General features: G+C 48.4%; 10 protein-coding genes across 10 annotated transcripts; 7 read left to right on the forward strand and 3 right to left on the reverse strand.

The window, feature by feature from the left end:
• Window positions 1–106: 106 nt before the first annotated feature.
• On the reverse strand, window positions 107–2,114 carry BJ212DRAFT_549493 (cytochrome P450). The gene is made up of 9 exons (XM_041343477.1): window positions 1,957–2,114; window positions 1,768–1,904; window positions 1,589–1,714; window positions 1,286–1,535; window positions 1,009–1,234; window positions 838–959; window positions 737–783; window positions 561–683; window positions 107–504 (listed from the first exon to the last, which is right to left on the reverse strand). Exons 1-9 carry the CDS (start codon window positions 1,978–1,980, stop codon window positions 279–281), a joined length of 1,281 nt encoding a protein of 426 aa, XP_041198563.1. The 5' UTR covers window positions 1,981–2,114; the 3' UTR covers window positions 107–278.
• A 1,562-nt stretch (window positions 2,115–3,676) lies between these two features.
• BJ212DRAFT_1322783 (uncharacterized protein) lies at window positions 3,677–3,979 on the forward strand (the record flags this gene model as incomplete). The annotated part of the gene is made up of 1 exon (XM_041334475.1): window positions 3,677–3,979. A coding segment is annotated over exon 1 (158 nt), but the record flags the coding sequence as incomplete, so codon positions are not given.
• Window positions 3,980–4,192: 213 nt separating this feature from the next.
• BJ212DRAFT_1322785 (uncharacterized protein) lies at window positions 4,193–4,839 on the forward strand. Its single transcript, XM_041334476.1, has one exon. The coding sequence runs from the start codon at window positions 4,437–4,439 to the stop codon at window positions 4,692–4,694; it is 258 nt and encodes an 85-aa protein (XP_041198565.1). The 5' UTR covers window positions 4,193–4,436; the 3' UTR covers window positions 4,695–4,839.
• On the forward strand, window positions 4,724–5,179 carry BJ212DRAFT_1322786 (uncharacterized protein). The gene has a single exon (XM_041334477.1). The coding sequence runs from the start codon at window positions 4,734–4,736 to the stop codon at window positions 4,932–4,934; it is 201 nt and encodes a 66-aa protein (XP_041198566.1). The 5' UTR covers window positions 4,724–4,733; the 3' UTR covers window positions 4,935–5,179.
• Window positions 5,030–5,976, forward strand: BJ212DRAFT_1322787 (uncharacterized protein). Its single transcript, XM_041334478.1, has 4 exons — window positions 5,030–5,240; window positions 5,270–5,381; window positions 5,499–5,633; window positions 5,667–5,976. Exons 1-4 carry the CDS (start codon window positions 5,047–5,049, stop codon window positions 5,829–5,831), a joined length of 606 nt encoding a protein of 201 aa, XP_041198567.1. The 5' UTR covers window positions 5,030–5,046; the 3' UTR covers window positions 5,832–5,976.
• A 792-nt stretch (window positions 5,977–6,768) lies between these two features.
• On the reverse strand, window positions 6,769–7,055 carry BJ212DRAFT_1476140 (uncharacterized protein; the record flags this gene model as incomplete). The annotated part of the gene is made up of 2 exons (XM_041339327.1): window positions 6,769–6,848; window positions 6,899–7,055. The coding sequence occupies 2 exons, from the start codon at window positions 7,053–7,055 to the stop codon at window positions 6,769–6,771; spliced, it is 237 nt and encodes a 78-aa protein (XP_041198568.1).
• A 201-nt stretch (window positions 7,056–7,256) lies between these two features.
• On the forward strand, window positions 7,257–8,369 carry BJ212DRAFT_1476141 (uncharacterized protein; the record flags this gene model as incomplete). Its single annotated transcript, XM_041339328.1, has 1 exon — window positions 7,257–8,369. The coding sequence occupies one exon, from the start codon at window positions 7,257–7,259 to the stop codon at window positions 8,367–8,369; it is 1,113 nt and encodes a 370-aa protein (XP_041198569.1).
• Window positions 8,370–10,964: 2,595 nt separating this feature from the next.
• BJ212DRAFT_1260447 (DUF1212-domain-containing protein) lies at window positions 10,965–12,887 on the forward strand (the record flags this gene model as incomplete). Its single annotated transcript, XM_041330109.1, has 6 exons — window positions 10,965–11,105; window positions 11,175–11,453; window positions 11,537–11,884; window positions 11,984–12,295; window positions 12,397–12,561; window positions 12,660–12,887. Coding segments are annotated over 6 exons (1,473 nt in total), but the record flags the coding sequence as incomplete, so codon positions are not given.
• Window positions 12,888–18,875: 5,988 nt separating this feature from the next.
• BJ212DRAFT_1322854 (uncharacterized protein) lies at window positions 18,876–23,720 on the forward strand. The gene is made up of 24 exons (XM_041334479.1): window positions 18,876–18,927; window positions 18,985–19,182; window positions 19,257–19,354; window positions 19,410–19,502; window positions 19,557–19,812; window positions 19,859–20,115; window positions 20,163–20,470; window positions 20,537–20,671; window positions 20,724–20,855; window positions 20,908–20,979; window positions 21,020–21,129; window positions 21,170–21,283; window positions 21,331–21,398; window positions 21,452–21,573; window positions 21,627–21,662; window positions 21,712–21,769; window positions 21,819–22,005; window positions 22,057–22,644; window positions 22,707–22,809; window positions 22,861–22,885; window positions 22,940–22,979; window positions 23,111–23,194; window positions 23,245–23,308; window positions 23,359–23,720. The coding sequence occupies exons 2-24, from the start codon at window positions 18,989–18,991 to the stop codon at window positions 23,401–23,403; spliced, it is 3,189 nt and encodes a 1,062-aa protein (XP_041198571.1). The 5' UTR covers window positions 18,876–18,927; window positions 18,985–18,988; the 3' UTR covers window positions 23,404–23,720.
• Window positions 23,721–23,820: 100 nt separating this feature from the next.
• On the reverse strand, window positions 23,821–26,278 carry BJ212DRAFT_550237 (kinase-like domain-containing protein). Its single transcript, XM_041343478.1, has 11 exons — window positions 26,246–26,278; window positions 25,775–26,137; window positions 25,661–25,723; window positions 25,420–25,605; window positions 25,320–25,350; window positions 25,220–25,257; window positions 24,950–25,168; window positions 24,559–24,901; window positions 24,447–24,508; window positions 24,230–24,399; window positions 23,821–24,178 (listed from the first exon to the last, which is right to left on the reverse strand). Exons 2-11 carry the CDS (start codon window positions 26,021–26,023, stop codon window positions 23,890–23,892), a joined length of 1,650 nt encoding a protein of 549 aa, XP_041198572.1. The 5' UTR covers window positions 26,024–26,137; window positions 26,246–26,278; the 3' UTR covers window positions 23,821–23,889.
• Between the last annotated feature and the right edge of the window lie 66 nt (window positions 26,279–26,344).

The following is a 26,344-nucleotide window of genomic DNA, read 5'->3' on the forward strand; positions in this document are numbered from 1 at the left end:
GGATTCAAAGTAGAATTTGGGATAATATTTTGGATTTCGCACGAGACACTGACAAAATTTGAAGTTATGTACCCAGATTTATGTCAATTTAAATTTCAAAAATATTCTTTGCATTCTGTACAACATCAAAACCTATCTTAAATATCTCTAGCGCCGCTGTGTCATGTCAGCGGGTTTGCCCATGGTCGTCCAATGTTGCAGGATACAACCTAGTGCTTCTTGCCAATAGTACAAATCCTAAGTGCGCATGTACAAGTCACTATTTCGTGTTCAAGATCCTACAACCCTTCCTTGTAATGAGCCATCGCGCCTCTCAGAGATTCCTCATCCCCAAATCGCGGCTGAAAACGCGCAGTGAACGGTTTGGGGTGTGCAACCACGCCGTCCACGAAGCCCATGTCATCAATTGGGTTCTCTGGGTCCTGAGTGATCTTGAACGACCACAGAAGGAGCGCGATGTTGATAAAGACCGAACGATCCGCTATGTGCCGCCCGGGGCAGATTCTGCAGGTTGTTTTTCAACAAGGTTCTACTCGGTCCGATATCAGGCAAGGCCGTACCTGCGTCCAAAGCCATATGAAGGGAACTTGATGTCGTCCCGAATTTTGCCTTCGCTGTTGAGCCACCTCTCAGGATCGAACTTGTCAGGGTTGGAGTAAACAATCGGATCACGTGAGATTGCCCTGTTGAAGGGTGAGCAGCACATTCTTTAACCAGAATGCATATCAATCTGTACCAATGATTGCCAAAAACGATAGCGCCCTTTGGGATACACATGCCTTTCTGCTCGAGCAGCCATAAGAATCGGAAAATCATGCCAAGGAAATGGAAACGTACATAAACGATATCGGTCGATGCGCAGTGAGCAAATCCAAGGGTTACCACAGGCCTCCAGCGAAGACACTCCAGCATGAACGCCTCTATCTGCGGGAGCGAATTGTAGTCATCGAACGTGGGAGCTGTAACGACCGGGTTGAGATTCGTTCACTAAGATGAGCTTTGACACACTTCTGTCACGACCAACGACGATGTCCAGCTGCTCTTGCACTGTCTCCTGCGCCTTGGGATAACATGCTGAAGCCATCACGACATACATAATCGCCACAGCTGTCGTGTCTGAACCAGCGCCAAAGAGTGATCCAGCGAGATAGGCCATTTCTTCTTGCGAAAGCTTGTGCGAGGACCGGTTCTCAAGGAGGTACCGAGCAAATGAAGGACCAGCTTTTCCAGTCGCCTACGAAGAACTGGTCAGAAGGTGTTTAAGAAAGACATCGAATGAACAAACCAATTCTCTTGAAACGCGATTGAGTTGGTCATGGAAGACTTGACTCTCTTCTCTTCTCCATTCCTCCAACTCGGTCGTGTATCCTGGGACGTATTTTAGGATTGGGAAGCGCTCTATCAGGAATGCCCCAGGTCGCATGAGCATCTGGAAGCGCTTGAGCATTTTGTGGACGACGATGATCTCGGGAGCATTCGTGGCGGTGGGCGTGGACTTCCCATACATGACACGCAAGATGACCGAGGCGGCATAGCTTGCGTTGGATGCGTTAAGTGGTCATAGAACAAGGCACGAAGAGTCACACACCGATTCGCAGCTGCTTGATGTCCTTTAGGGTTATCAAGGATGTCAAGGATGACATCACGGGCGGCGTCCATCTGGATTGGCGCATAGGATTCTGCAGCCTTCACTTGAAGATGAGTGTGTGCTGCCCTAATGAAACAACTTTAGCCAAAAAGTTCGGCAAGAGAAGATATCAACACAACTTGCGAAGTCTCCGGAACTGCTCTCCTGCGGGTGAAAGGATCATACGTAGCCCACGAGACAAGATCTCTCCTGCTGCAACCGCACGAGGGCGGTCCGCTAACTGACCACCTTCCTTCTCCATTATGTCATTCGATTCCTGCGCAGGTGAGTATGAAAGTGCACGCTGACTAGTATTTGAACAATCTTACCTGATATCTGCCAATAATGACCATGACCTTGCCAGGCCCAACCCGAAGCGAGATGATGGGCCCATAGGTATTGATCCATTCAGCAAACTGTTGAGATTGGCTGTAATGCGTTTACTGTCAGCGTCCGCGTAGACCCAGAGCGTCCTCTATTTATGTTCTCACTTGACTTTTGGTAGAGGGTTTCGGAATAGCCAATATCCAGGAGGACCTGGGGGAAGAGGCAGGCGTGACCTTGATCGTATTTTAGCGCGGAGGACATTGGCTGCCAGAACGAGAGCGACCAATGCTGCTAGAGCCTTGAGCCCAAATGACAAGCAGAGCATTGTCTGATAGTCTATCAGCACAAATATGATAACTTCAAGGGAAGCAGGGGAGGAATGAAGGAAGGTGAACACGCGGCGCACCAGCCCCCATTTTATTAATATCCTAGATGAGCTGATATGGGGGAACCCTATTAGGAGATAGGTGGTGGCTCGCTAGCGGTTAGTGCGGTTTCGGGAGGATCTACATGATCAGTATCGAAAGACCTTTAAGTTTACTGGCATCGTGCCGAGGCTCACGTTTAGTTGATCAGGCTTTTGAAAGCCAAGAGGAAATCTAGCTATGTGTCCCCAGTGACCTTGATAGAAGAAATCGTTCCTTCTTTGTCAAGAGTGAGGTCGTCCATGTCTGACATGCAGGCTCGAGCTTAGCATCAACGGAAAAACTTGAAGCTTTGTATTGCAGCAATATATTTCAAACCCATGGATTTAGCGGATATCTATGATGGGTCGAACGTACCACTTGATCTCTCTGAGTGAAAATCTACCTAGTGAGATCACGAAGAACACACCTGCATGCAGCTTCTTGGCTGACCAAACTAGTCCAACTCCTTCCTGACGAAGTTTGATCATATGATCATGTATCCTAGCTATCACCGCCGGCCATAGCATTATTATCTGCAAAATCATGATCAGAGGGAGTCTAACACATTGATAGATGTAATTCACGCACTTGATGTTCCAAGTCCATTGTCCATTGTCGAACATCAAATTCACAAACGTCGCAGTGGCGAAAACAAGTGAAAATGTGCTTACTAACCTGTTTGTCAAGGTACTTACTACTTGGCCAGAAACGAGAAAGCGAAGACCACCGAAATACGGTGCCGAAAGGACGAGCCTCACTTCGGCGGGCTAAAACTAGTCATATGTCATTGCAACGTTCTCCATAGAAAGTGTGAACTTCTGGATCATGATCAAACCATGCTTGCTCCTCATGTTGCACAAGCCATCCCCAAGTCTGCGACACTTTGACTTGCGGATTTACAGGCGCAGAGCTCGTTAGCTTCGATCTGTCAGGATGCTATGCTGGATTGGTGGCCGCAGTGGACACGTGCAACCTCTTGTAGTTGCTCATTCCTCTCACAGGTTTCTACAACTTCATTGCTCGGATTTCTACTAATGTGCGTACGCATTGCGATTCAAGCTTATCTACCTGGATTTTGTGCTGATGAAATGCGGATAACATGACAGTGTCCTCAGTTTCGTCTTCGCCCACTTGCGCTCCTGATCTTCATCCTCCTCCGAGTCGTGTTCCTGACAGTCCTAACTTAATTGTGGTACCATAGCATGGCAGATGATGTAGAACAATGTCGAGCGGCCTTGAAGAGATGTGCCCCTGTATTCTCTTCGATCACAATCTCTCAGCAATCTCGCTAACAGCCTTCGAGACAGATTCAAGCAGCAGGGCGTCCAGTCTAACCTTGATGAGTCCGTCGAGCTCCACCGGGCTGCACTACTCCTTCGTCCCCTCGGTCATTCTGATCGACCATGGTCTCTCAACGATCTCGCCGTCGGCCTGGGCGACAGATTCATGGAGCAGGGCGTGCTGTCTGATCTTGAGGAGTCCATCGAGCTCCTTTGTGCTGCACTGCTCTTTCACCCCCCCGGTCATCTTGCTCGATCGTTGTCTTTCAACAATCCCGCCCCCACCCTTCAAGAAAGATTCAGGCTGCAAGGCGCCCCATCTGACCTTGATGGGTGCATTGAGTTCAATCGGGCTGCACTACTCCTTCGACCCCCCAGTCATTCTGATCGACCACCAATCTCACCTTCAGCCTTGGAGACAGATTCAGGCAGCGGGGTGTCCCGTCTGATTTTGATGATTGCATCAAGCTCCTTCGGGCAGCACTACTCCTTCACCCCCCTGGTCATTATTATCAACCATTTTCTCTCAACAATCTCGCCCTCGGCTTTGTAGATAGATTCAGGCAGCAGGGCGACCCATCTGACCACGATGAAGCATTTAGCCTGTTCTTGCAACTCTCCCACACATCCCATGCAGTCTCTCGTAGCGATCTTACTGCTGCTAAGTCATGGGCCACCTCTCCCGAGGAGACAAATCATAGTTATGCATTGGTTGCATATCAAACTACATTGAAAGTCCTAGATCAGCATGTCGCCCTTTTGTCGTCTTCCTCACGTCATTTCGATGTCGTAAGGATGGCCTCGGGTTCGCTTGCTGCAAACGCTTTCTTGTGCAGCATTCATCATGGCGCGCTGAAAACTGCTGTGGAACTGGTGGTGCAAGGTCGCGCAGTGTTCTGGACCCAGTTGGCACGCTTAAGCTCGCCGTTCGATGGACTTTCCCTACCCAGTTACACTGGTGCAGCCTTGGAGGAGGAGTTCAAGCAGCTGATCTTTCGCCTTCGCATCGCATTCGATCAGTCCACTGAAGACCAGTCCCCACACATCCGATGACTGACCATGCAATGGAACAATTCCGTCTCCCGCATCCGCATGCTTCCCGATTTGTCTCCGTTTCTCCTGTACCCCCTGTTCTCCGACCTACAGAAGGCCGCTGAAGAAGGTCTTGTCATCGTCGTCAATGCTAGTCAGTACAGCTGCGATGCCTTGATTGTCCACCGTGACCACAATCCTGTCCACATTTCAATTGGTATCACGCGGATCGAAGTCTCTGAGTTGTCCTCCGAATTTTAGTCCGTCGCAGAGCAATTTGGTTGTTCCGATCGTCAGAACAAGCTTGTGTGCATCCTCCGCAAGCTTTGGTATGATATCATTGACCCCATGGTCTGAGCCCTTAAGATGTCGAATGTTCACCCTAGCTCGCGTATCTAGTGGTGTCCCACCGCTGAATTCACTTTACTTCCTTTACATGCAGCAGGACCCTATGAGAAGGGGGGAGACAGCTTGTCACAGATTTACATCTCCTCTTGTACCCCCACGTTGGCGATACTCGTTCGTGCAAGACAGCGCGCTTCTCCATATACATCTACTCAATATTTTGTTGCAATTGGTCAAGGAAACCCGGACAGTGGGAATGAACTGCGATGTGTCGCTCCCGAGTTAGCCGACATAGCTCAGCGTCTCGTACCCATCGTGTCGTCCTTCACATCGCTCGAGGAGAGCGATGCAACAGTGCAGGGTGTTCTCGAAGCAATAAACCATAACCAGTGGCTTCACCTGGCCTGCCACGGAATGCCGAATCGACAATGACCATTTGAATCTTCCTTCGCCATGCGTGATGGGCCGTTGATGATCAAGGACATCATCCGATCCAACTGGGAGAATCCGGAGTTTGCATTCTTATCGGCTTGCCACACTACCGTTGGCGATGAGAAGAGTCCTGACGAGTCGATCCATCTCGCCGCGGCGATGCAATTTTCTGGATTTCGCAGTGTCATAGGTTCTATGTGATCCGTCGACGACGAGGTTGCACGGCAGGTTGTGTCTGCTTTCTACGATAAGCTGGTTGATGATTCGGGGGGATTGGACTGCACGCGGGCTGCGATGGCGTTGCACAAGGCAGTGAAGAAATTGCGGCGCAATAAGATTTCACTGGAACAGCAGATCGCCTTTGTTCATATAGGTATCTAGTTCGAGGCTCATTCGCTATTTTCTATGATCCTGATCTCTTTCATTCCCCACTGTCTCAATAATATCTCAGTCATTTGGATCATGTCTGCGCAATACTTTTTTGTACATTAATCATGGCTTGCTCCTATATATTCCTTTCTGCAAACATGTCTTAATCATGAACGTTGAACGTTTGAACAATGAAACACAAGACGTGGTACACTCCGCCTTTACCTTTACCAGATTGGTGTATTCACCTTGTGCATGACTCTTCTTCGATGCGTCCCTCTGTTACCGTGTGTTCGTGTCGCATAGAATGCAGAAATCATTGAGCACCCCCTCTGCATGAGTAAAAGGGAACGAGCCACAACCTCGCTGCCCATTAACAAGGTCATAAATACAACAAGCATGTCGCATAAAGATAGAGAGAAAAAGCATATCGAAAGTGTGTGATTACGATAAAATGATCTTGAAAGGATCCGATCCACCCCAGCTATCGTCGCCCGGCACACCGCATCAAGCCTCCGACTATTGAGATGCAAGAAATCATCATACAGCTTGTACCTCGAATCCGCAATGATGTTGGCAAGCTCCAATGCACGCTTCACATTCCTGTCCAAGATGTATTAGAACTACAGGCACTGCATACAAAGATATGCTTACTTTGTGACATCCAGCCGCAGTGTAAGCTCAGGAACGTATATCTGCCGAACGGGAGTTACACAGCTCACAGGAACAGCGATCTCCTGTCTCGTCCAGCATCATCCAATCCAAGGTGAGTAGTTTCACAACGGCATCGTAAGCCTAGTTGATAAGTCCCTTGTAGTCGCTTAACCAAGTAGCTCTGGTGTCCCGGTTCATTGTCGACACCTCTAGACTCCAGCACTCAACAACGTAGTCAAGACTGTCCCAGATCGTGAAGAACTGCCTGTAGTGAAGGTATTACGTGGCTCGTTCCTCAAACTGGTGGATGGTCCAAGGCAAGTTCACAGGGAAGCACCTCCACGAGGTTCTTGGCAAGTGAAACCCTCTCGTCATCTGAAGCCACGGATTAAGCCGTGATAGTAGAACCTCCACAAAAAGCTTACTTATGGAGTACCGCAAAACAGCGGTACCGGCTTGTTCCAGCGCAGCATGATATGTTCCACCCTTAGACGTCATCCACTCTATGGAACGAAGTAGCAGGAGCTCGATGATGGGAGGAGTGACCTGCAACACAATGACAGAAGGGAGGCGTCCCTCCATTTGGGGTAGGAGCTGCAAGTAGCACTCAGAGCATGAGTTTCGTGGGGTGCGAGTCTCATTCAAACCACCTCTAGAGTCGACCGATTGATAACCCGAAACGGCCAGCGATGGCCCGGACGCTAAATTACATAATGCGGCAACAAACAAACATATCTAAACTTTGATTCTCTCCCCTGAAGATGGAACTGCTTTCAATCAACGATGAAAGCATTCGACAAGAGGAGCATGAAATTACTCCGTGAGATCCGCACAATAAAATCCTTCTCTTGTTCAAGTCCTCCCGTTCCGACAGAGCTGGCGTACATCCATCGGCTCCCAGCGGAACTTCTACAACAGGTCTTCTTGCTCATTGTTAACGACATCCCAGGCTGTCCCAGCATCTTCTCATTAGAATATAACACTATTTCGCTCAATGTTTCCAACCCTCCCTTAGTCTTCACCAGAGTGTGCCGTCTCTGGCGAGCCGTTGCATATTCAACACCAGAAGTCTGGTCACGCATCCTGGTCGCGCTCCCTGGGAAAGTTAAACCATGGAAACCATTTCTTCCATATTTCCTCCAGTGTTGGCTTGCTCGCTCTGTCAGGCTGCCCCTCACCCTTTGGATTGTTGACGATTTCCAGAACCGCAAGTGCAATTGGATTGAACCAGTGGCAGACTCTCGACTTCTTGATATCCTCCTTTCTGAGAGCCAGCGTTGGGAAACGGTGTCTATGTCACCCGTGCAAGGCTGGAATCCTGACTTCAACACACCTCAGTTGAAAGCCTTGGAGTGCAATGAATCAAATCTCAGGAACATCGATGCACCAAAGCTTTCCTACCTACGCGTCGATGGTTATTTTTGTTTGACCGTCCCAAACGGACAGTCGACCCTTACTTGCAGAGATCTATGTCATATCCGCCTGCGGGCCGCTTCTGCGCCTGCTATATGCTCCACTATAGCCAGTTTCGCTCATCTGGAGACCATCGTGGTTGATAAAATCATACCCTTTCATTTTGGGGACGTTCCTGCCCCTATAAGTAATTTGGTGCTTGAATCGATGACTCTCCCCCTCCCCTTCTATTTTCTAGAGGACACCCGACAAGAGTTTATCAAGATATTCACTCGACTTCACCTTCCCATGTTGCGGAAATTGACTCTGGTGGGGGCGCCGGAAAAACTACAAGTGGATTGTCTTTTAGCGATGCTAGCAGTTGCATCTTTCCAGGTGCCAGTGGTAGAGTTTCGGACAGGCACTGCACCGCTGAGCACAGTTCATAAGAACAATATTACGTCGTTGCTCTCAGTTGTGAGAGAGGTTACTTATTATGGGTAGGTGCTCTGCTATCTCGCCCCACGCACTTGATCATGCCTTGTTTAGATATTCGCTTCAGATCGATTGAGTATCGGAATTCACAACTGGGGAAACTGATATGTATATGTACACGCCGATGAATTCTGTCATGCGTTCGCGACGGATGTGAACATCCTGAGATTACACGACTACGACTACAGAAATACTATGCCTCACTACAGATTTCGGCCTTCCGTCTCTCGTCTTGTTCATAGGGTGCCTATAAGTATATGGGGGTGTGATAAGATTGCGATTTGTCAGGTGCAGCTAAAGGTGGAGCTTTATCTTTATCTATAGCGTGCGATGTCAAGATAACGGTGAGTCGCATGTCCGATGCCCTTTGGGGAGCGTAACATTGGTGATTGACTAGCCGCATGTTCGATGAGGGTGTGGGCACGGCGATGGTGGTGCTTGACGTACATGGTTGACTTCTCGAATGTGCTTGTATCAAGTATTAGGGTACAAATTAAATTAGAGTGGAAACCGCACTCAAGTGGAGCGTGAATGACATCATGTGAGAAAAGTCCGGTTACGTTACGTCCACCTCTTCCTCAAGTACTTAGTCCAGTAGATCAAACCATGAGAGCTAAAATATTTCCTTTAGGTGACAACGTCGGCGACGGTGACCGTAACCGACGCGGACGGTGAAACGAACAATTAGTGATTTTGCAATTCCGTGGAGTATCATTTGAATAATCACTAAATAATCATCAACGGGTGCGTATTTTCTTTCATGTCTTCACCGTCGCCTCACCGCTCTAATACGATGCCAGTCAGCATCATGTCACCAACGCCTGGCACCCGTACTCCCCGTCGCGTGCAATGGGCAAGCACAGAACATGTCCACGAACCAGAACCAGAACCAATCAGTCCACACGCACTGGACGAGATGGCTCAGGATGTGAGTACCCTCTTGTTTTTTTTCAACCGTTGCTTACATGAAACGTCTAGCCGAACGCGTTTGAAACTCTCAAAGACGCTCTCGAGCGCCACCGTTCCTCTCGTCCACACTCCCCATCTGCCCAAGTCGTGCCCCCTACGGTAGACATACATACCTATCCCCCAAGTACACCTTCTTCATCCGTGCCTACATCCCCTACATCTTCTACCCCCTTCCTCCCACGTCGCACACACACCGTCCCAGGCGAAGTCTTTATTGACCCCCTAGAAAGCGCTGGCCTCCCTCTCTCTTCAAGACAAGCAAGTGGGGACTCTGAAATCCCGGCAGATGGCCGCGTTGAGCACCTTGCCGTACGCGAAGCAGCAGGCGTCGTCAGAGCACACACGAAACGGTGGGGTATCCTCGGTCGTCGTCACCGCTCAAAATCACGATCACGAGTCCCAATCGTAGAACCAGACTCTGAAAAAGAGAACCTGGATGCAGACGGCAAAGTCGAAGAAGAAAAACGCCATCCAACTCCCCAGCAACCACCCAAGAAATCATGGTGGCATTTCCACACTCCCCCCTCAGTCGCTCCTACCCCTCACCACCCCCCACCTTACGCACAATCAAGCGGTCCTTACGACCCCGAATCTCACCCTCCGACACATGCCTCCCAACCGAAACTCGGGTCTGGCGTGCTGAGTGCGTTGTTGGCGCTCTACGGCCAGGAACACGATGAGCACGATCCCGCGCATAGTGAAGACGAGTCAGACCTCTCCAATCCCGAACGTCCATGGCTCTCCCACTCTGCCTCTCGCCCCAAGTCTGAATCTAAACATAAAAAAACACCCTCCCAAACCCTAACCCAAACCATCCACTCCGCCTCAAGCAGCACCGTCTCTCTCCTCGCCTCCCTCAAACCCAAAGATAAAGGCCCCTCGAGTATGGCTGCGCTCATTACAGGTGCGGGGACCCTGAGCGGTGCTGCTGCCCCGATGCAATTGGGGTTAGCGCCTGATTTGAAGACGAAGCGAGGGTATGGGCTTGTTAGGTATCGATTTGAGGATGGATTTGAGGGGGAGGGGGCTGGGGAAGGGAGTGCAGAGGAAGGGGGGAGACAACGAACACCAACACCTCCACGTCTCAGCCTCCGTCTCCCCCGTCGTTCCAAGAGCACCGATACCGATTTTACGAGGGGGGTCGGTGGGCGTGTTGAGGAGGTCCACGAGGGTGAAGGGGAAGTTGATTCTAAAGCTGCTATCCAATCTCAAAGCGACGCAACAATTATAGACCCCGAGGAAGTGATAGATGTCAAGGAGGAGGAAGAGGAAGAAGAGGCTTCACCAGATACACTCGCTCCTCCAACGACCGCGACTACTTCTACCTCTACTCCTACTTCCACCCCCTCTGAATCAACTCCACCAACCCTCCCCCAAACTTTGACTTCGACCTCCACCACGAAACCAAAGTCGAAGCACTGGAAAGGGGTTCTGAAAGACCTCCCACTCCCACATCACTTGCCTAGCGGGCACTTCAAGGGGTTTTCGCTGAGTTTGCCCGGGACACCTTTAAGGTATCCGGTCAGTGCGAGTGGGGCTTCTACTCCTGAGACTAGTGGGACTGGGACGAGGGCGAGTAGCATTGTTGGTTCGCCTGATGAAAAGGACAAGGAAAGGGACGGTGGAAGTGGTGAGGACTATTTCGGTGCGAAGTGGATGGAGGAGCAGAAGGAGAGGGAGAGAAAGGAGAGAAAGGAGAGGGAAAGAAAGGAGAGAAAGGATAGGGAGAGGAGGGAGAAGGAGAAGAGGAGGAAGAGGAAAAGGGCGGAGGTTTATGTGCGTTTCTTTTATTTTTCCCTCCTTCATTCACGTCTCTACCTCACCTCACTTACACCCACCCCACAGATAACCCGACACGTAGCAGCCATTCTCCAACGTCAAGAATTCATCCTCAAACTGGCTCGTGCAATGATGATGTTTGGGGGTCCTTCACACAGACTCGTCGCGCAGATCCAAAGCACAGCACGTGTCCTCGAGCTCGATATGAGTTGTCTGTACCTCCCTGACGTCATGTGGATCAGCTTCGAAGACAACGCAACGGGGACGAGTCACGTCAAGTTTATTAGGCAGGCGAGTGCGTTGGATTTGGGGAAGCTGGGGGAGGCGCATGGGTTGTATTGGGATGTACGTTTCTCTCTTCCATTCGAATGCTAAACAAACTAATCTCGTCAATGAAACCAACATATCTTACCACTCAAAACGCGCAGGTCATCCACGATGTCATCTCTGTATCCTCAGCCAACACCGCCCTCGACACCCTCATGCGCAAAAAGCCAATCTACTCCTTCCCCAAACTTATATTCCTAGGCGGGTTGTGTAGCAGCAGCATCTGTAGCGTTAGCTTCAACGGGAGCTTCATTGACACCCTTGTCTCCTTCCCCCTGGGTGCGCTCCTCGTCACCATCCAACTCCTCAGTGTGCGCAACGAGCTATATGGAAACGTGTTTGAGATAACGGTTGCTACGCTTCTGAGCTTTGTGAGCGCTGCGCTTGCTAGTACAGAGAGGATTTGTTATGAGGCTGTTGCTAGCAGTAGTGTAGTTTTGATTTTACCTGTGAGTTTAACGTCCTTCATCTGTCTTTCCTCACCCTGCTTCTTTCCTTTCCATCCATCCATCCTTCACGTCGCATCCCACCGCTAACGAACCCCACAGGGCTTCATAGTCCTGAATGGCTCCCTCGAAATCTCCTCCCGGTCCCTAATAGCAGGCTCCGTCCGTCTCTGCTACGCCCTCATGTACAGCCTCTTCCTCGGTTTCGGGCTGGCTATCGGAGCTGAGCTCTACCAAACAATACTCGGCAAACGTCTTGTAGGAGGCACAGATTACATGTGTCTCTCGAGCCACGATCCCAAAGGCGGGTGGTGGCAGCGCACCCCGAGTTTGTGGTGGGCGTTCCTCAGTGTGCCGTGTTATAGTCTGTTTTTAAGTTTGAGATTTGGGGCTGTTGTTGGGAGGAGGGAGTTGGTGAGTTTTTGGTACTGGTTTGGTTTAGTTTGGTGGGGGTTTTGTTCCTGTTTAAGATGTCAAACCTCTTTTGAGATGATACTAATTCCGACACGTACTAGTTCCTCCTAGTCGCCATCTCATGCATTGGATGGGTGACGAACCACTTCGTAGGCGTCAAGTTCCCGAACCAGAGCGATATATCAGCTGCTGTTGGAGCGTTTGCTGTAGGGTTGGTGTCTAATCTTTATGGGAGGTTTTTTGAGGGAAATGCGTTTGTTGTTATGGTGCGTTCTCTTTTTCTCGTGTTTCTCGCATCGAGGAATTGACAAAACTCTTACCTTGCGCACCAAACTCGCATCACAACACAAACGCACACACGCAGATCACAGGCATACTCTTTCAACTCCCTTCAGGCCTAGGCAACGGCGGACTGTTCAACTTCGTCGTTGATCAAACCTCAGGGTCGAGTTCTTCCTATTCAAGCGGGTTCAACACTGCGCTCCAGTTGATCAGCACGAGTGTCGGGTTGACTGTGGGTCTTGGAATCAGTTTGGTGCTCGTTCATCCTGTTCAGAGCAGGAGGAGGGCTGCGGGGGTGTTTAGTTTGTAGGCGGACGTTGGTGTTGGTATACGTTCCCGCTCTTCGCGTCGCTTTGCTTCAAATTCGTACGTATACTTGCATCGTTCTCGCTCAAGTGCATATCGCATTTAATCTCAATATAAATCTAATAGATAGATATCGATGCCCAGGTGCATCCATGCTTCCCCAACTCATCGCTTAATTTCTTTAGATTCAGATGCTCATCTAATTACTAGCATGGTCGTCGTCGTCGTTTATGTCTACGTTTTCCTACATGGACATCGTCTTCATTTTCATACATTCATTTGTCTCTGCGCACGTTCATTCTCATTTTGATCGTTAATCCACGACACAATCGCACGCAATGAACATTCTCTTCATTTTTTTGTCCCAGCTCTTTGTCTGGGCTCGATTACTCATTAGCAATGTATGTATACACCACAATTCATTGGGGAGCTGCGTTGATGTGTGGTAGGTAGACTCGTGAGTACTGTCTATGCGAGCCGCCGTAGAATAGGGGTCAATTGCGTGAGGACGATTTGAATCATTCGAACGAGTGACTGCACATTGACACGCTTGGGGCGCAGGTGATGTAGACATGAGAAAGTGTCAGGTGTACGTAGCCCACAAAACTTCGCAAAGCAACTCCGAGTGAGCTCGGTAAAACGACTGCAAAGAGTTGACACAAGATATTATTGCCCTCAAAGTTATATCTTCCATAATATTAATGTCGGGGTCAGTATGGGGTCCATATAAGTGCAAGTGAGATCTAGTAAGTTGCGCCGCTGAGCTTAGAGTAGAAGAAGACTTACGGATCACGATAGCTTGACCTGTATGGATCCCCGGATTGGAGGTTTGGAAAAGGCTTCGTGTCTTTCAGGAGAAACATACGGAGTCTCCTGCCTTCTGTGAGCAGATACCGCTTCTCTCTCGGGGGAACTTCACGGGATCTGGTACCATTTCCTTCTCCATCGATAACACCGGTGCACCGGTATCGATATACGCTCATATAGCAAAGGCGAACAGTGCCAGGAGCAACATAAATTTTGGACTTGGGAAGTAGGTTGACTAGATGACCTGTGCGAGGATCGAGGAAATCAGAGTGGTGCGTAAGCGAGGACTCGGATCCTGCACAATCGGTATACAACTGATGGACCCCCGTAAGCGAGATGTAAGGTGGCATAAGTACCTGCCACCTAGAGTGGCGGAGTACGAGTCCGCATCAATCACCCAATAGACCCCAACCCAACAAAACAAAGCGAAAGAAAAAAGCTCACGACGAATTAAATGTCCAACTTAGGGTCAATGACCCCAGAGAACTACAATCTGAAGCGAAAAAAAAGCTGGCATAAGCTCGGGAGGAAACCACGTTTTACTCATGTCTATTGTACGACCATCATAACACAGTTAAGTTGTGATTCGGAATCAGTGCGTGACATGTTAAAAAGGTGGGCCCGGCGATAGTCCTGGAGTGAGTAAGTAATTGTTCGTCCTGATACGATGCGTCAGCTTGAAAGAACTGCAGAGAATACGAAACAGACCTTCATAACTGCCAGCCATCGCTACTGGCCGTGGCTCTGGCGGGCCATTATCTCTGAAATCTACAAAGATCAAATACCTACCAATTGGGTTCGTATTCCATATGTGTCCTGAACCTCTAGTAGATGTATTTGAAGCGATCGCGAGTATGAAAACCGAGTTTAGAGCTAGTTGACGATCGTGACGCGCCTGTGACGCAGCATTGACGTGACTTATGTGACGCAGCAATATCACAAATCAGACCAATACAAGTTCTTCCTAACATCTTGAATTCGCAGCCTCCATATCAATATAGGAGTCCTCCACACTCACCTATGATATATTATATGACGCGTCACACCTGACCCTGCATGTCAGCACTTTTTAACTCATCCCTGACATGTTCTTACGCTGTGAGCTCTGTGCACAGACCGCCTTCGATATAAAGTAATGAACGATAACGTTATCAACGGCACTATGACACATTTGCCTCTGGCAGTTGCTTGATATTTCCATTGTTCAATTTCTACTTTGGTATTCATGCAAGAACCTTGAGACGGACCCTCCTATCCTCAAGAGCACTGGTAATGAGGATATTGTCAGGGAATTGGTGTCGGGGGAAGTGTGTCGCAGATACAAGGAACGTAAAACTCGTGTGAGTTCCCCAACAGCTTCTTGACAGCCCCCATAGTGAGATCAACTAACAATCTGACACATACAACTGGGAGAAATTATTCTTTCCAACCTATTTCTTCCCCACATCTGACTTGAACATTCCTCCGCGAATTCTGTTCTAACGAAGAGCATGGAAACAAAGGTTTACGACTTAGTCGTCGGTAAACATGAGACAAGGGACGCTGCAACCACAGATCGAGCGAGCGACGCAAGGATTTAGCCGGGCTCCTCAAGATCTGGGTTTCAGCTGTTGATGCGTGGTTTGCGGAGGACGAGTGGATTTACGTCCATCTCAAGGATGCTCAGAAGGTCGGTTGACCTCGCCCCAACCCCAAGTTTACAATTGCACGATTGAGGGCTAAAAACGGCGAAAGGCCACAAACCAAAGGGTGTAGTGTTGTAAAGAGTGTTTTCAATCTCGATTGATCTGATCTAGGATCACTCAATGCGCAAATGTGCAAAGTGGACGTTGCGACGTTGAGAGTGTGCATCGGCAACCCGGAGAGATGTGCGTTGACTAGTAAGTACTGTTACTTTATAGCATTTTCTTCTTCATTTCTGACTTTCTGATAACGTGCAAGTAGTCACGGGTTTGCGACTCAGCCAGCTGGCGTTAATCGAAAACCCCACGAGTCATCGATGTTCATGACATCATGGTGCCTGTCCAACTTCAAGGCTGTGGTCAGATAAGGGCAACGCCCAACCTTGGGTCTTCTTTTCCACTAGTCCCTCTCTTACAGCCACTGAGTTCGCCGCTCACCCATCCCCATTCTCTACCAACATGACCATAGTCTCAAATGATCCCACTTGGTGGCCGGCCATTAATTTGTACTGTGTTGTAAACTATTTTGTAGGTTCGTGAGGAGTAGTCGGATGTTGACGCCGAAGCCTCAATCTGACATTGATAGCGGTTTCGCAGTTAGCGCCTTTGCTGGAGTGATGTATGATTGGGTTGAGCATGATGATATTAAAGGACTGCTGATAGCCTACAAGTATTTTCAGCACTCACATTCGGACAAGAGGTATGTTAATGCTATGACTGGAGCAGCCATCTCGCTAAGAATGGTTATATAGGTTGAACTGGTCTGGGTGAGTAGAGTCTCATGTCAGAGGAACTCACATGAAAATACGCTTATTTCCAGAGGCAACGCTGGTCCCTAATGACAGTTCTGTATCTCGGTGTATGTAGCTTGCCTGTTACGATTGTCATGTTGTGCTAACTTGAAAGTACCCTAGGTGCGCTATCTTGGAATGTTATATACTGTGTATGCTCGGAAAGTTAAACAATCGGTGTTGTGCTAATCGTCTGTCTCTCATAATCAGCCTCGGCATGCTGGGTATGTCTTCTTAGTACATCATTCACTGTCTTTGCTTCTTCTCACTAACGGTATGCAGGCAGTGTTCCGACCATCTCGCTGACAGATACAGTGAGTCTTCTGCACAGATGCCTGCTACCCCCCTCCAATTGACCGTGGTGCCCTGTAGGAGTGAGTATGATGCCACCCGAGGCTGATCACTGACTGGATTCTGTTTGGCGTATGGAATTGGACGGGTGTTTTGGTATTTCCAATGCTGTGGGGTGAGCTTGGCACTTGCGAGCACTGAGTGGTATTGACGTGACTGAAACATGCTGCAAGTCATCATTATTACTCGGTTGTATGCCATGTATCAACGGTCCAGAAAGATCCTGGTATCTCTCATCGTCACCTCCCTGGCTGACAACATTTCGATGTAGTGGTACCGTAATGACAACAATGCATACTTCAGGAGGTACGCTTAATTGTGGATGACAAAAAATATGAATTTCATTGATGAATACCAGAGGAACTCATTCTCTCCGGCACCTATCAGTGCTCGATGGGCTATGCGGAATATGACCTACTTCTGGGCTCCGTTGCTTGGATACTTTCCACTGTGTCTCGCAGTCTGGATTGTGGTAAAACACTTCTGTGAACTGCGACAACATTCGGCAGGAGGGATTATGAGGAACTGTTTCACTGGTGTTGATGAAAACTCACGTGCTTTACTTTGCGAGGTGAGCTCATGTTGTGAATACGAGTTCCCATCCCGCTAAAGGATCGAACATGCCAGCCAGCTTTGTTGCTGTTTCTTGCTTCACCCTCATTCTTAATTTCTCTCCAACGCTCTCGGCGGTATGTCAAATTTTCACCTACCTCTGCATACGACCCAGATTCATCATCGTTACAGAGTTATTCACTGGATACTCAGATCGATATTGGGTCTCTTCAGGTTGTGAGGGTGGTGCAGATGTTCGTGCTAGGACCCCGCCTGATCCTTGACGTTCGGGAATATCACGCCAAGCTCGTGACCGAGTCTGACGCAGCACCCGGCATGACCTCAATCGCTTTCCAGAAGCGCGTGCATGTATCGACTGGCAGAGGTGTGTAACACGGGAGATGTTAACGGTTGTCTGGAGCTCTATGGGGAGCAGGAAAATTTCTTTTTCGCTCCATTCCCAGCCTCGTTGCGGTACTTATTTGGTGTCCCAAGTAGATTTCAGGGAGACATAGGTCTGGGCAATATTTTTGCTGAGTATGTATACGAATCGTTTGCTATAGGTCCTGACACTGATAATGTTTTAACCAATTATCCTGGATATCCCTACTGTACTAATGAAGAAAAGCTGTATACTGAATGGAAAGGTCGAGGAGCGAGAGATTTTTATAGACAATGTCGTCGGAACGTCAGGGCGCAAGTCTCAATTCGCTCTTACTTCTCATCCTCAAGGATAACTCGTGGCTCACCTCTCGTTGTATCGGAAGCATTATGGGATATTGGCTTTCGTCATGTGATGTGATCGCCTTGTATCATGTATAAGTTCCACGTCTGGGCACGCATGAGGCATGAAAAAACATGATAATTCACACGCGTGAACCCGCTGGCGTGAGCGGGGAATGGAGGTTGAACGTTGAATATTTTGAATGATGGTGTAGTACGCAAGTAGATCGTGAACATCGATACGGATCCCTGGGTAGGCCGACTGGGGCTGCAGACTTTGGTGATCATATGGCCAGGCTCTGGACATCCTCTTCACGCACCTCTTCAAGGTTGCGTCGGTTAGTGTACTCGAAAGCGGTCGAGGATGGGCCTGATACCATGAGGGAATGTGATCTCCGTGCAATATTCAATGGGAGGATACGTATGTGGTTGCGGTATCAAGGGGTAGTTGATGAGTTGTCACTGGTGATGGGGACAATATTTCGGAGCTGAACTTGAAAGCCTGTGAGGTTGAGGCGGGGACTGTGAAAAGATTTCAAGGCCACTCACAGCGATCACCACTCATTGATATCTCTGCAATGTACAGCACACTAGGACTGCTGGCGAGTAGGGAGAGCGATTTGACAGCGTAGATATCATATGAACTTGGACGTGCGTCACTGGTAAACTCGGCCGGTCTATTCAATTGAGTGGGCGTAGTTCCGTCGATTCTCGAAGAAGCTCGCAGTGATAATCAATTCGAGGGTACTTATTGAAGGAGACGGTTGAATGGCTCTATGAGACCGTATAATATTGTGAGAACACTGGAGGATTTGGTGACAAAATCTGTCAGTGGGAGTAGGCAGCGCTACTAGCCATAGCCTTGCTCTCTGACATCTGCAGCGGTTAAATACCTACCGATTTGGTTCGTATTCCACCTCGTATACATGTGTCCCGGACTTGTCGTAGATGCACCACTATTTGAAGCGATCGTGAGCTTGAAAATGTAGAGCTAGAGGTTGGCTTCAAGCCTTCAACGAGTGGGCGCTTGTGTATCCGGTTGCTATAAATGGCAGGGTCTCCGCGAAAGGAGTCTGAACTTGAAGGCGCGTCTTTACAACTTCAACTCAAGGATTCTTGCATCGTGCACACACTATATGTCAGTTAGAGTCTTCCTGAGATAGACCCAAGCTCAAATTATATCCAAATCACTAAGTACCATGCCCGCCACACGGAATGCACGCAAGAAAAATAAATTCGAACCATCTTCAAGTCAAGGCTCCAGGAAACAGCCTCACAAGCGCGTCAACTTGAAGAAACAACCTGGCGAGAATGTCCATGATAAACAAGTTGCTATGTCCACGGATGATGCCTACAAGTTATCAAAGCTGGCTGACGCACAGACCCCTATATCGTCGGTACCGGTGGCGCAGCTGCTTCCTTTGACTCCTTTGATATCTTCTTCATCTGCTTCCATGGCACCTACAGCAAAGCTTTGAAAGGCCGTAAGAGATTCAGTGCTGATCTTCACGAGCTGCACACGAGCTGCCCATCTGACCTTGATAGGGGAACATGGTCTGCGCAAAGTAAGTGTGGTTTAGCGCCTCCGATACTCAGCACCACTAATATTGGTATTCTTAGGTTTCAGAGCGGGAGATGATGATGGCTCAGTAGAGTTTGACCTCATAGAGTCTAGAGATCGGACAAGGATAGTGATGCACCTCCTATGTTCTGGTTAGTCGTTATCGAGAGGGGAAATGTCATCGGTATTGATCGTCATCCATATAGATACTTCCGAGTACCCCAACACTCACTCATTCTTCTGCCATTCCCCAGAACCTGGCAGTTACGGGGAACAGGTGAAGGAGATTTGTGACGGGGTACTCAACGACAGTCCCAGTACGATTCACGACGTGGCGAAGCATTTCTTGATCAGTATTTCTGGTGACGATGACAGCGAAGATGACCACAATTACGATATGACTGCAGATGAGGACATGAGTGCGTTCACCAGACCAGAGATCTGTCGCTCAGTCTTGCGCAGGTGCTCCAATTTCTACACAGATGACTATTCACTTACATGATCACAGAGACTTTGAAGGCACTCATGCAGCTGGTTATACCCCAGGAGCCATTTGGAGTGGTAGCAGCGAGTTCTTCTTGACAATCTCTGTCCCTGTGGTGGAATTAACTGACAAAATTCCTGCTCACGTCCTGATGTCTTGGGATAGCCAATTCCTACTTCCTCGCCAGCATCTCGTGCTGGTCACCTCTGGTTTCTGTGGCGTATATCCGCCTGTTCAGAGCGATGGGACACTCTCCCCTGCTGCAATCCATTCTGCACCTCGTTAAAATTCTATGTCGGCCTTTCTCGACAGTACAAGCCGTCAAAAGAACACGTCGTCGCTTCGCTCCGCCGATATGGTCTCCAGTCCGACCAGCAGAACGGTATTGAAGATGGCGTGGTTGAAGAATATATCGACGTTGACAACGCGTCTGAAACGGGATCGGCAGAGGATGACGGTACCTTTGATAAATTTAGTTTGAGCAGCTCGCTTGAATCGTTACTTGATGAGCACTTTCTTCAACTGCTTCGAGTTCGACGACAGTTCAAACTTGGATGGGCTGCAGCTGAAGAACTCCTCTGGAGATCACAGGAACTTCAGAGATCGCCTGCAATTCTTGTGAAGGAGATGCAGGAGGTATGTCTTAGATCGACATAAGCAACTGCCATATACATATATTCATCTTTGTTCCATTTCTACTAGGAACTTCGTCAAGCTGAGGAGGAGGAGCAATGTCTAGCTGGCTCTCGCTACTTACCGCATGATCCCTTGGAAACCCAAGATGGTCACGTCAACTTACTCGAGACTGCTTTTGCGTACCTTCTCCGCCGATTCACAGTCAGTATTACCATCGAGATGGTCGCATTGACTTGCGCTGATTTAAGAACAGCTATGCAATCGTTATTGTGTCGTCTGTCACAAGAAACTCAATACCGTGTTCGAGGTCCTAAAGCCTTATGTTTGCAACTCTGGTCTGTGTGCATACCAATACTATAGCCTCAACTTTGGGCCCTCCCTAGAGGTCGGCGACTTTTCGCTTGAATTATCAATTGCCTGCTTATTAACTCATTCAGTATGATATTTGCAAGAATACTGAGACGGTAGATCTCTTGGTTTCCCTCGCTTATGTTGCTGCCGCAGAACAAGTTCTCGATGAGCCCCTTCCGCAGTGGCTTATTATTGAAGGTTCCAGACCCCGTCCATAAAAGTCCCATGCGTGACTTCGATAGCTTGACTGTCAACGAAATGCGTACTGCAATTGTGCAACTTATCGACACACTGCCTCCGGTTCGAACGTCCCTCTTCATTGCTGACGCTAATGCTAAGTAAATGCAGATTCAGGGACATGAAGAAACACCTTGAAAAGAAAGTCATCGTAGGGACTAACAAGCCGAAGTTGAAGGATATGGACTCCAGTATCTTGCCCGCCGCATGGTCCATCTTGCGTTGGTACGTTTCATGCCTTTGAGTCATTCACCTAATTTAAACTCCACTAGGTGTGTTGCCTCTTGCACGGCACACCTACAAGAGTTGACCGAAGAGGAAGATCAAGTACAGAACATAGGTGCGTGCGATTCATTCACTTCCACTTCATTTGTTTATTCGGTGATGGTATAGGCTCGCAGTGGCGACAATTCCGCTTTATGGTCGGTGCCCCTGATAAAGAAGCGAAGTTCAAACATGCCTTAGAGCAAGAAACACGTGATGATTCTAATGCGAAGAATTACCCCACTCTCTATGTATGCTTTTTGGTACTTTCGTCAGTCGCGATCTTTTTGATGATGCATATCAGGCTTTCCATGGGTCACCCTTGAAGAACTGGCATTCCGTAAGTCGTCCGAGACGTCTTTGAAAGATACCACTAAGATATTCGATAGATCATACGGCACGGACTGTGGTATAAGACCGTGGCACATGGCCGAGCATACGGAGATGGCAAGCAGACTATCTTATAATCGTCAATAATTTGTCTTATTCTGTTCAGGTGTTTACTTCGCCAAAGACGGTGTGATTTCGATGGGATCCTATGCTACGGCTAGCTCACAATCTTGGAGGAATAGCACGATCGCCCCTTCGGCCTGTGTAGCTCTCGCGGAGATCATCAATCTCCCGCAAAAATTTACCTCGCATAATCCGTATTATGTGGTCAAGCAGACAGAATGGATTATGTGGTAAGAGTCACGCTTCAGTTCGGTTATCAAGGGCTGACGGTCTGCTTGTAGTCGATACTTGCTAGTCAACACATTCGATTACTCACACTCTAACAGTATATTTACCAGCATCAACACCACTACCTCCACCACCCCCTCCAAGTCAAAGGTCCGAAATGTTCCTTTTATCAAACACGATCCAAATTGTCGTCCCCTACTCTCGAATGCACAAGTCGAAATCCCACAACCTTCTTACAAACTTGAGAAACTTCTTGGGCTTTGCCAGGACGCATATGTCCCTCCTAAACTCGATGAGGATGACAGCGCTGTTTTTAGCGCACCTGATGAAGTGGAAGTGAAGCCAAAGAGCATCGCACCGTACATCAACGGAAAACCAAAGCAAGATTGGGTACATGATGCCAGTTGGGTGGAGAAGAACATCAACCTCTTGTTACCTCCGCCTGCTGATTCGACCCCAGGAGCGACAATGGCACTACAGAAAGAGTTCAGGGCGATGATGAAAGAACAGGGGGGCGCGGAGTCACTTGCTACCTTAGGATGGTACATGCCTCCAGAGTTCAATGAGAACTTGTTCCAGTGGGTGGTAGAAATGCATTCGTTTGATCCTGATCTGCCTATTGCAAAGGATTTGAAGTCAAAGTGAGTTTGGGCTGCGTGTTATGGAATTGACTATGTTGATAGATTGTTTCTCTTTCTTAAAGGGGTGTCAATTCGCTTGTTTTCGAGATACGTTTCCCGTCGACGTTCCCTCATTCTCCCCCGTTCTTTCGACTTGTAATGCCTCGGTTCCTTCCTTTCATGCAGGTACGATGTGAATTTTCCAAACGCTCGGTGTAGCTGACTTTTGGTGTCTAGGGCGGAGGCGGTCACATTACTGTTGGTGAGTATCGCTAAAGATTTATTGTTACTCGCTGATTTACCGGTATTTATGTAGGGGGTTCTATCTGCATGGATCTTCTAACTTCAGCTGGTGAGTCGTGACTGTCGGTATGATCTTGATATCTTGATAGCATGTACCGACGTGTATCTAGGATGGCTGCCAAGTTACAAGTGTGTATCTCGCAAGGTATTATTATAATGCTGATCTGACATTCCCTCTATGTAGCATTGCTTCTGTACTCTTACAAATCAAGCTCGCCATCTCGAGCACCGACCCCAAACCTGCGCGGCTAGACCAAAATTGGGAACAGTACGTTTTATCGCCTGTCAGATAGAGGGTCCTAGTTCTGACTCTTAAAGACCGTATCATCCACAGGAGGCGTTGTCAGGGTACACGAGGGCGGCAGCTATCCATGGTTGGAAAGTACATTCGTCCTTTGTTTATTCATCGGGCCTTTTAATGATTGCCTTCAGGTTGCAAATCCGAGGGAAATGGAAAGACTTGTCACCCAGGGTTGAAGTGGTCGTTGCATGGATGTGTGTGATCTTGGGACATTGTATTGGAAATTGTGAATATACCGAACCAACCGAATGTCTTCAGTCTTCTGACAGTAATTGATAATATGCGTGCAGCCCTGTCCGTGGGACGGGAGCTTGGGATGCAGGGTCCTGGGCTGATCCATTGTGGTCACGGGGATGTAGTACTTGCTGAGCCGTTTTTCTGCACTTCTTGCTGTAGTCAGTAGTTTGTTGTTAGTTTTCTTTTGGCGCTCCTCTTCCCTCTCTCTTCTCTCCTTTCCTAAGTGCTGCAAAAGTTAAACTCGATCTGGATGAGGATGACATCAGGAAATTTGCATATTCCTTATTTTGCCCTTCAATAGACTTACCGGTGTCCATTTCCCAGACAAAGTTCTTACGGCATGCCTCACACCCAAAACGGCCAACAGTTGTATGGTTGGAATTTGGGACGCGTATTTCTGATAGTACTACATACTACTGCCCGTATTAGGATAGGATGGATCGCAAGCACGTAGCAGTATTCTGAACGGCAGCCTCTGATTGCGAATTATCCCATGCTCTCATCATCGACATCCACTTCTCAAACCATTCCCAGAATGGACCTGACAACTTCCCTCTATTCCTGTAGAGTTCCTTCCAAAGATCGTCCAAAAAGTCCTGTAGTTTGGAGACAATCGTCAGGAACGCGGCGCGCGGTGCTCGTTGTTTCCGTCTCTCGTCAAATAACAATTGTTGGACTGTTGAGCGGAGAGTACCGAGGGACCTTTCTACCGCACTGCTAGGCGTTAGGACAGACCATCAGCATTTCGCAGGAATGAGCACGTACTTCGGGTTGCTTGTTTGCAATACTTGTAATGCGTCGCTGATCATCTTGATGTCTTCGACGAGAACATTATACGTGTGACTAACTACCGCGTTTTCTGTTTCCTTGGAATCCCACTGAGGTACGACATGACTTGTGTCGAAAATGTCGTTTAAAATGACAGATACAGCGGCCTGAGCCTGTGAATGAGAATCGACAGCATGTGTTACTCTTCGCGCACCTCAGCAGCTTTCGTAGGATTCCGCGAGCGACGCAAACCGACTGCCAAACTTGCCTGTATATCTGGAGAAAAGTCAATCTTAACCGTGATGACAGTCGTCGAGTATACTAGCCTGGAGGTAATGTATCGCCCGGAGAGAAGTCTCTGCGGCTCAAAACCAACCGAGGCTTTGAACCGTCTGTCTTGCTCGATCTCGAGTGCATTTCCGCTGTAGTCAAGGAAATAGCCCTGAAAGGGACGTAGAGAGCGAGATTGACATCTACAAACTCGAGAGCTTCGTTCGTTGTCCTGCGATTCTGGGGGATTTCTAGCCAACACCCTTGGATGAACTGCCACTGCTCCCGAGTGATGGATTTGTTCGAATCGGAAGGTGATGCCGGGGCGACTCCTATAAGCAACTCGACAAGGACGTCACTGTCCTTCAAGGTGGAATATGGTAGAGAGCCCGAAAGGACCTGCATAATTTATTGACAACGCGCGTATTTGCGTGGTGACAGGCTTACGAGATAAATGATACTGCCCAGTGAATACCTATCACTGGATATACTTGGCAGGGGCACTTCTCCGCGACTGGACTTTTTGAAAAGTTCGGGGGCAGTAAACCGTATAGTGCCAGATGTTGACAGGCGAAAGTATGACATGCCTAAGATTTCTGGAACTAGCACACTGAGACCGGCGTCCGCTAGACTAGCTGTACCAAGGGCATCTACCAGCACGTTATTCTTCAGACATATATTAGATTGATTTGCGGGATTAATGGGAATTACCCTTACACCAGAAAGATTTCCATGGACAATGCCATGAGAGTGCACTGCGGAGAGGAAGCATGGCTCAAGCTCACGTCAAATATTGAACGGAAATGGCTGAACGCACAATAGTGAAGTCCCGAGACGATGTTTTCAAGCTATTGTTTGACAGGGGTAAGCAGGAGGTCTCAGTCAAAATGGTAATGCAACGAGAAACCGACACAAACGAGTTTGAATTTATCTTGTACAGTTAATGTTGCATGTTTGCATGATAAATAAGTCGAGAGGGTTCCGTTTTCTTTCCAAGGATGGACTATTGATACTATTGGGCCGAAGTCCATGACAATGCCATATAAAGGAAGTATATTTTCATGTTCAAGCTTCGCCCAAGCATAGATTTGCTGTGACCATCTCTATCATATCATGGTTTATATCAAGGCTTCTGAGAATATAAACATTGGTACGTGCTTTGTGTGTTTTGGCGAGTTCACCCTGGTTTGTGCTCTCGATCCGGAACGTCTTCACTGCAACCTGTACCAGCCAGATGAGTCTCAAAACAGTTCCGTGTAAGCCAAAACGAACCTTCGTGGAACCGGTGTCCTTGAACCATGTACATTTCCAAACATCCGTGGTACCTCCTGATGTTGTCAGAACGCTTGTGTCTGCGACGACATCGCCTGATAAATCAGCCACATGTCTTTCATTGGTAGCTGAACTAGAAGATCCAAAGCACCGTACGTTGCTGGACGACGACGAAGCAAGTAGAGGAGCTACTGGTGGAGCATAAAATACGAGGCCACTCATGCTGACAGTTTGGAGCGGAATTAGCATGCCTCCAGTACTTTAAAGGAGATTTACAAGCCCCCAGCCCTAGTTCATGAGGTGATCCGTTGACCACGCGTGAGCGCCAATACATGGATATGTTGCATGGTTGGAGGCACCCAACTAATGCCTTATCAGCTAACATTCATACATGCTTTAACCTCGAGCCTTGGTGGCTAAGGAAGCAAATGATATCAAACTTTCCGAACACGAGTTCTGCGCTCACCTTACCTTGTGATCCCACAAGTTGTCTGACCAGACAAGTCTGTGAACATTAACTATTGCTTTGGCGTTTTAATTGTTGCCATGGGCTGTTTGGGGGTCTTGTCT

The sequence above is a fragment of the Suillus subaureus genome (assembly GCF_016647635.1).
Source record: "Suillus subaureus strain MN1 chromosome Unknown BJ212scaffold_3, whole genome shotgun sequence".
Classification (NCBI taxonomy): domain Eukaryota; kingdom Fungi; phylum Basidiomycota; class Agaricomycetes; order Boletales; family Suillaceae; genus Suillus; species Suillus subaureus.

Bases quoted from the DNA above. Each gene is read 5' to 3' on its own strand.
- BJ212DRAFT_550237 (XM_041343478.1), bottom strand. From the start codon at position 26,023: ATGCTAATTCCGCTCCAAACTGTCAGCATGAGTGGCCTCGTATTTTAT. The intron at 25,724-25,774 runs GTTCGTTTTGGC...TGGCTGGTACAG, and splicing joins AGGACACCGGTTCCACGAAG to GTTGCAGTGAAGACGTTCCG. The intron at 25,258-25,319 runs GTGCGTTCAGCC...TCCTCTCCGCAG, and splicing joins CGTCTCGGGACTTCACTATT to TGCACTCTCATGGCATTGTC.
- BJ212DRAFT_549493 (XM_041343477.1), bottom strand. From the start codon at position 1,980: ATGGTCATTATTGGCAGATATCAG. The intron at 1,715-1,767 runs GTTGTGTTGATA...TTGTTTCATTAG, and splicing joins CAGTTCCGGAGACTTCGCAA to GGCAGCACACACTCATCTTC. The intron at 784-837 runs GTACGTTTCCAT...CTGCTCGAGCAG, and splicing joins CATCGACCGATATCGTTTAT to AAAGGCATGTGTATCCCAAA.
- BJ212DRAFT_1322854 (XM_041334479.1), top strand. From the start codon at position 18,989: ATGCCCGCCACACGGAATGCACGCAAGAAAAATAAATTCGAACCATCT. The intron at 20,471-20,536 runs GTATGTCTTAGA...CATTTCTACTAG, and splicing joins TTGTGAAGGAGATGCAGGAG to GAACTTCGTCAAGCTGAGGA. The intron at 22,810-22,860 runs GTACGATGTGAA...TTTGGTGTCTAG, and splicing joins GGTTCCTTCCTTTCATGCAG to GGCGGAGGCGGTCACATTAC.
- BJ212DRAFT_1322785 (XM_041334476.1), top strand. From the start codon at position 4,437: ATGGCCTCGGGTTCGCTTGCTGCAAACGCTTTCTTGTGCAGCATTCAT.
- BJ212DRAFT_1322786 (XM_041334477.1), top strand. From the start codon at position 4,734: ATGCTTCCCGATTTGTCTCCGTTTCTCCTGTACCCCCTGTTCTCCGAC.
- BJ212DRAFT_1322787 (XM_041334478.1), top strand. From the start codon at position 5,047: ATGTTCACCCTAGCTCGCGTATCTAGTGGTGTCCCACCGCTGAATTCA. The intron at 5,241-5,269 runs GTTGCAATTGGT...AAACCCGGACAG, and splicing joins ATACATCTACTCAATATTTT to TGGGAATGAACTGCGATGTG. The intron at 5,382-5,498 runs GTTCTCGAAGCA...TTGATGATCAAG, and splicing joins GCGATGCAACAGTGCAGGGT to GACATCATCCGATCCAACTG.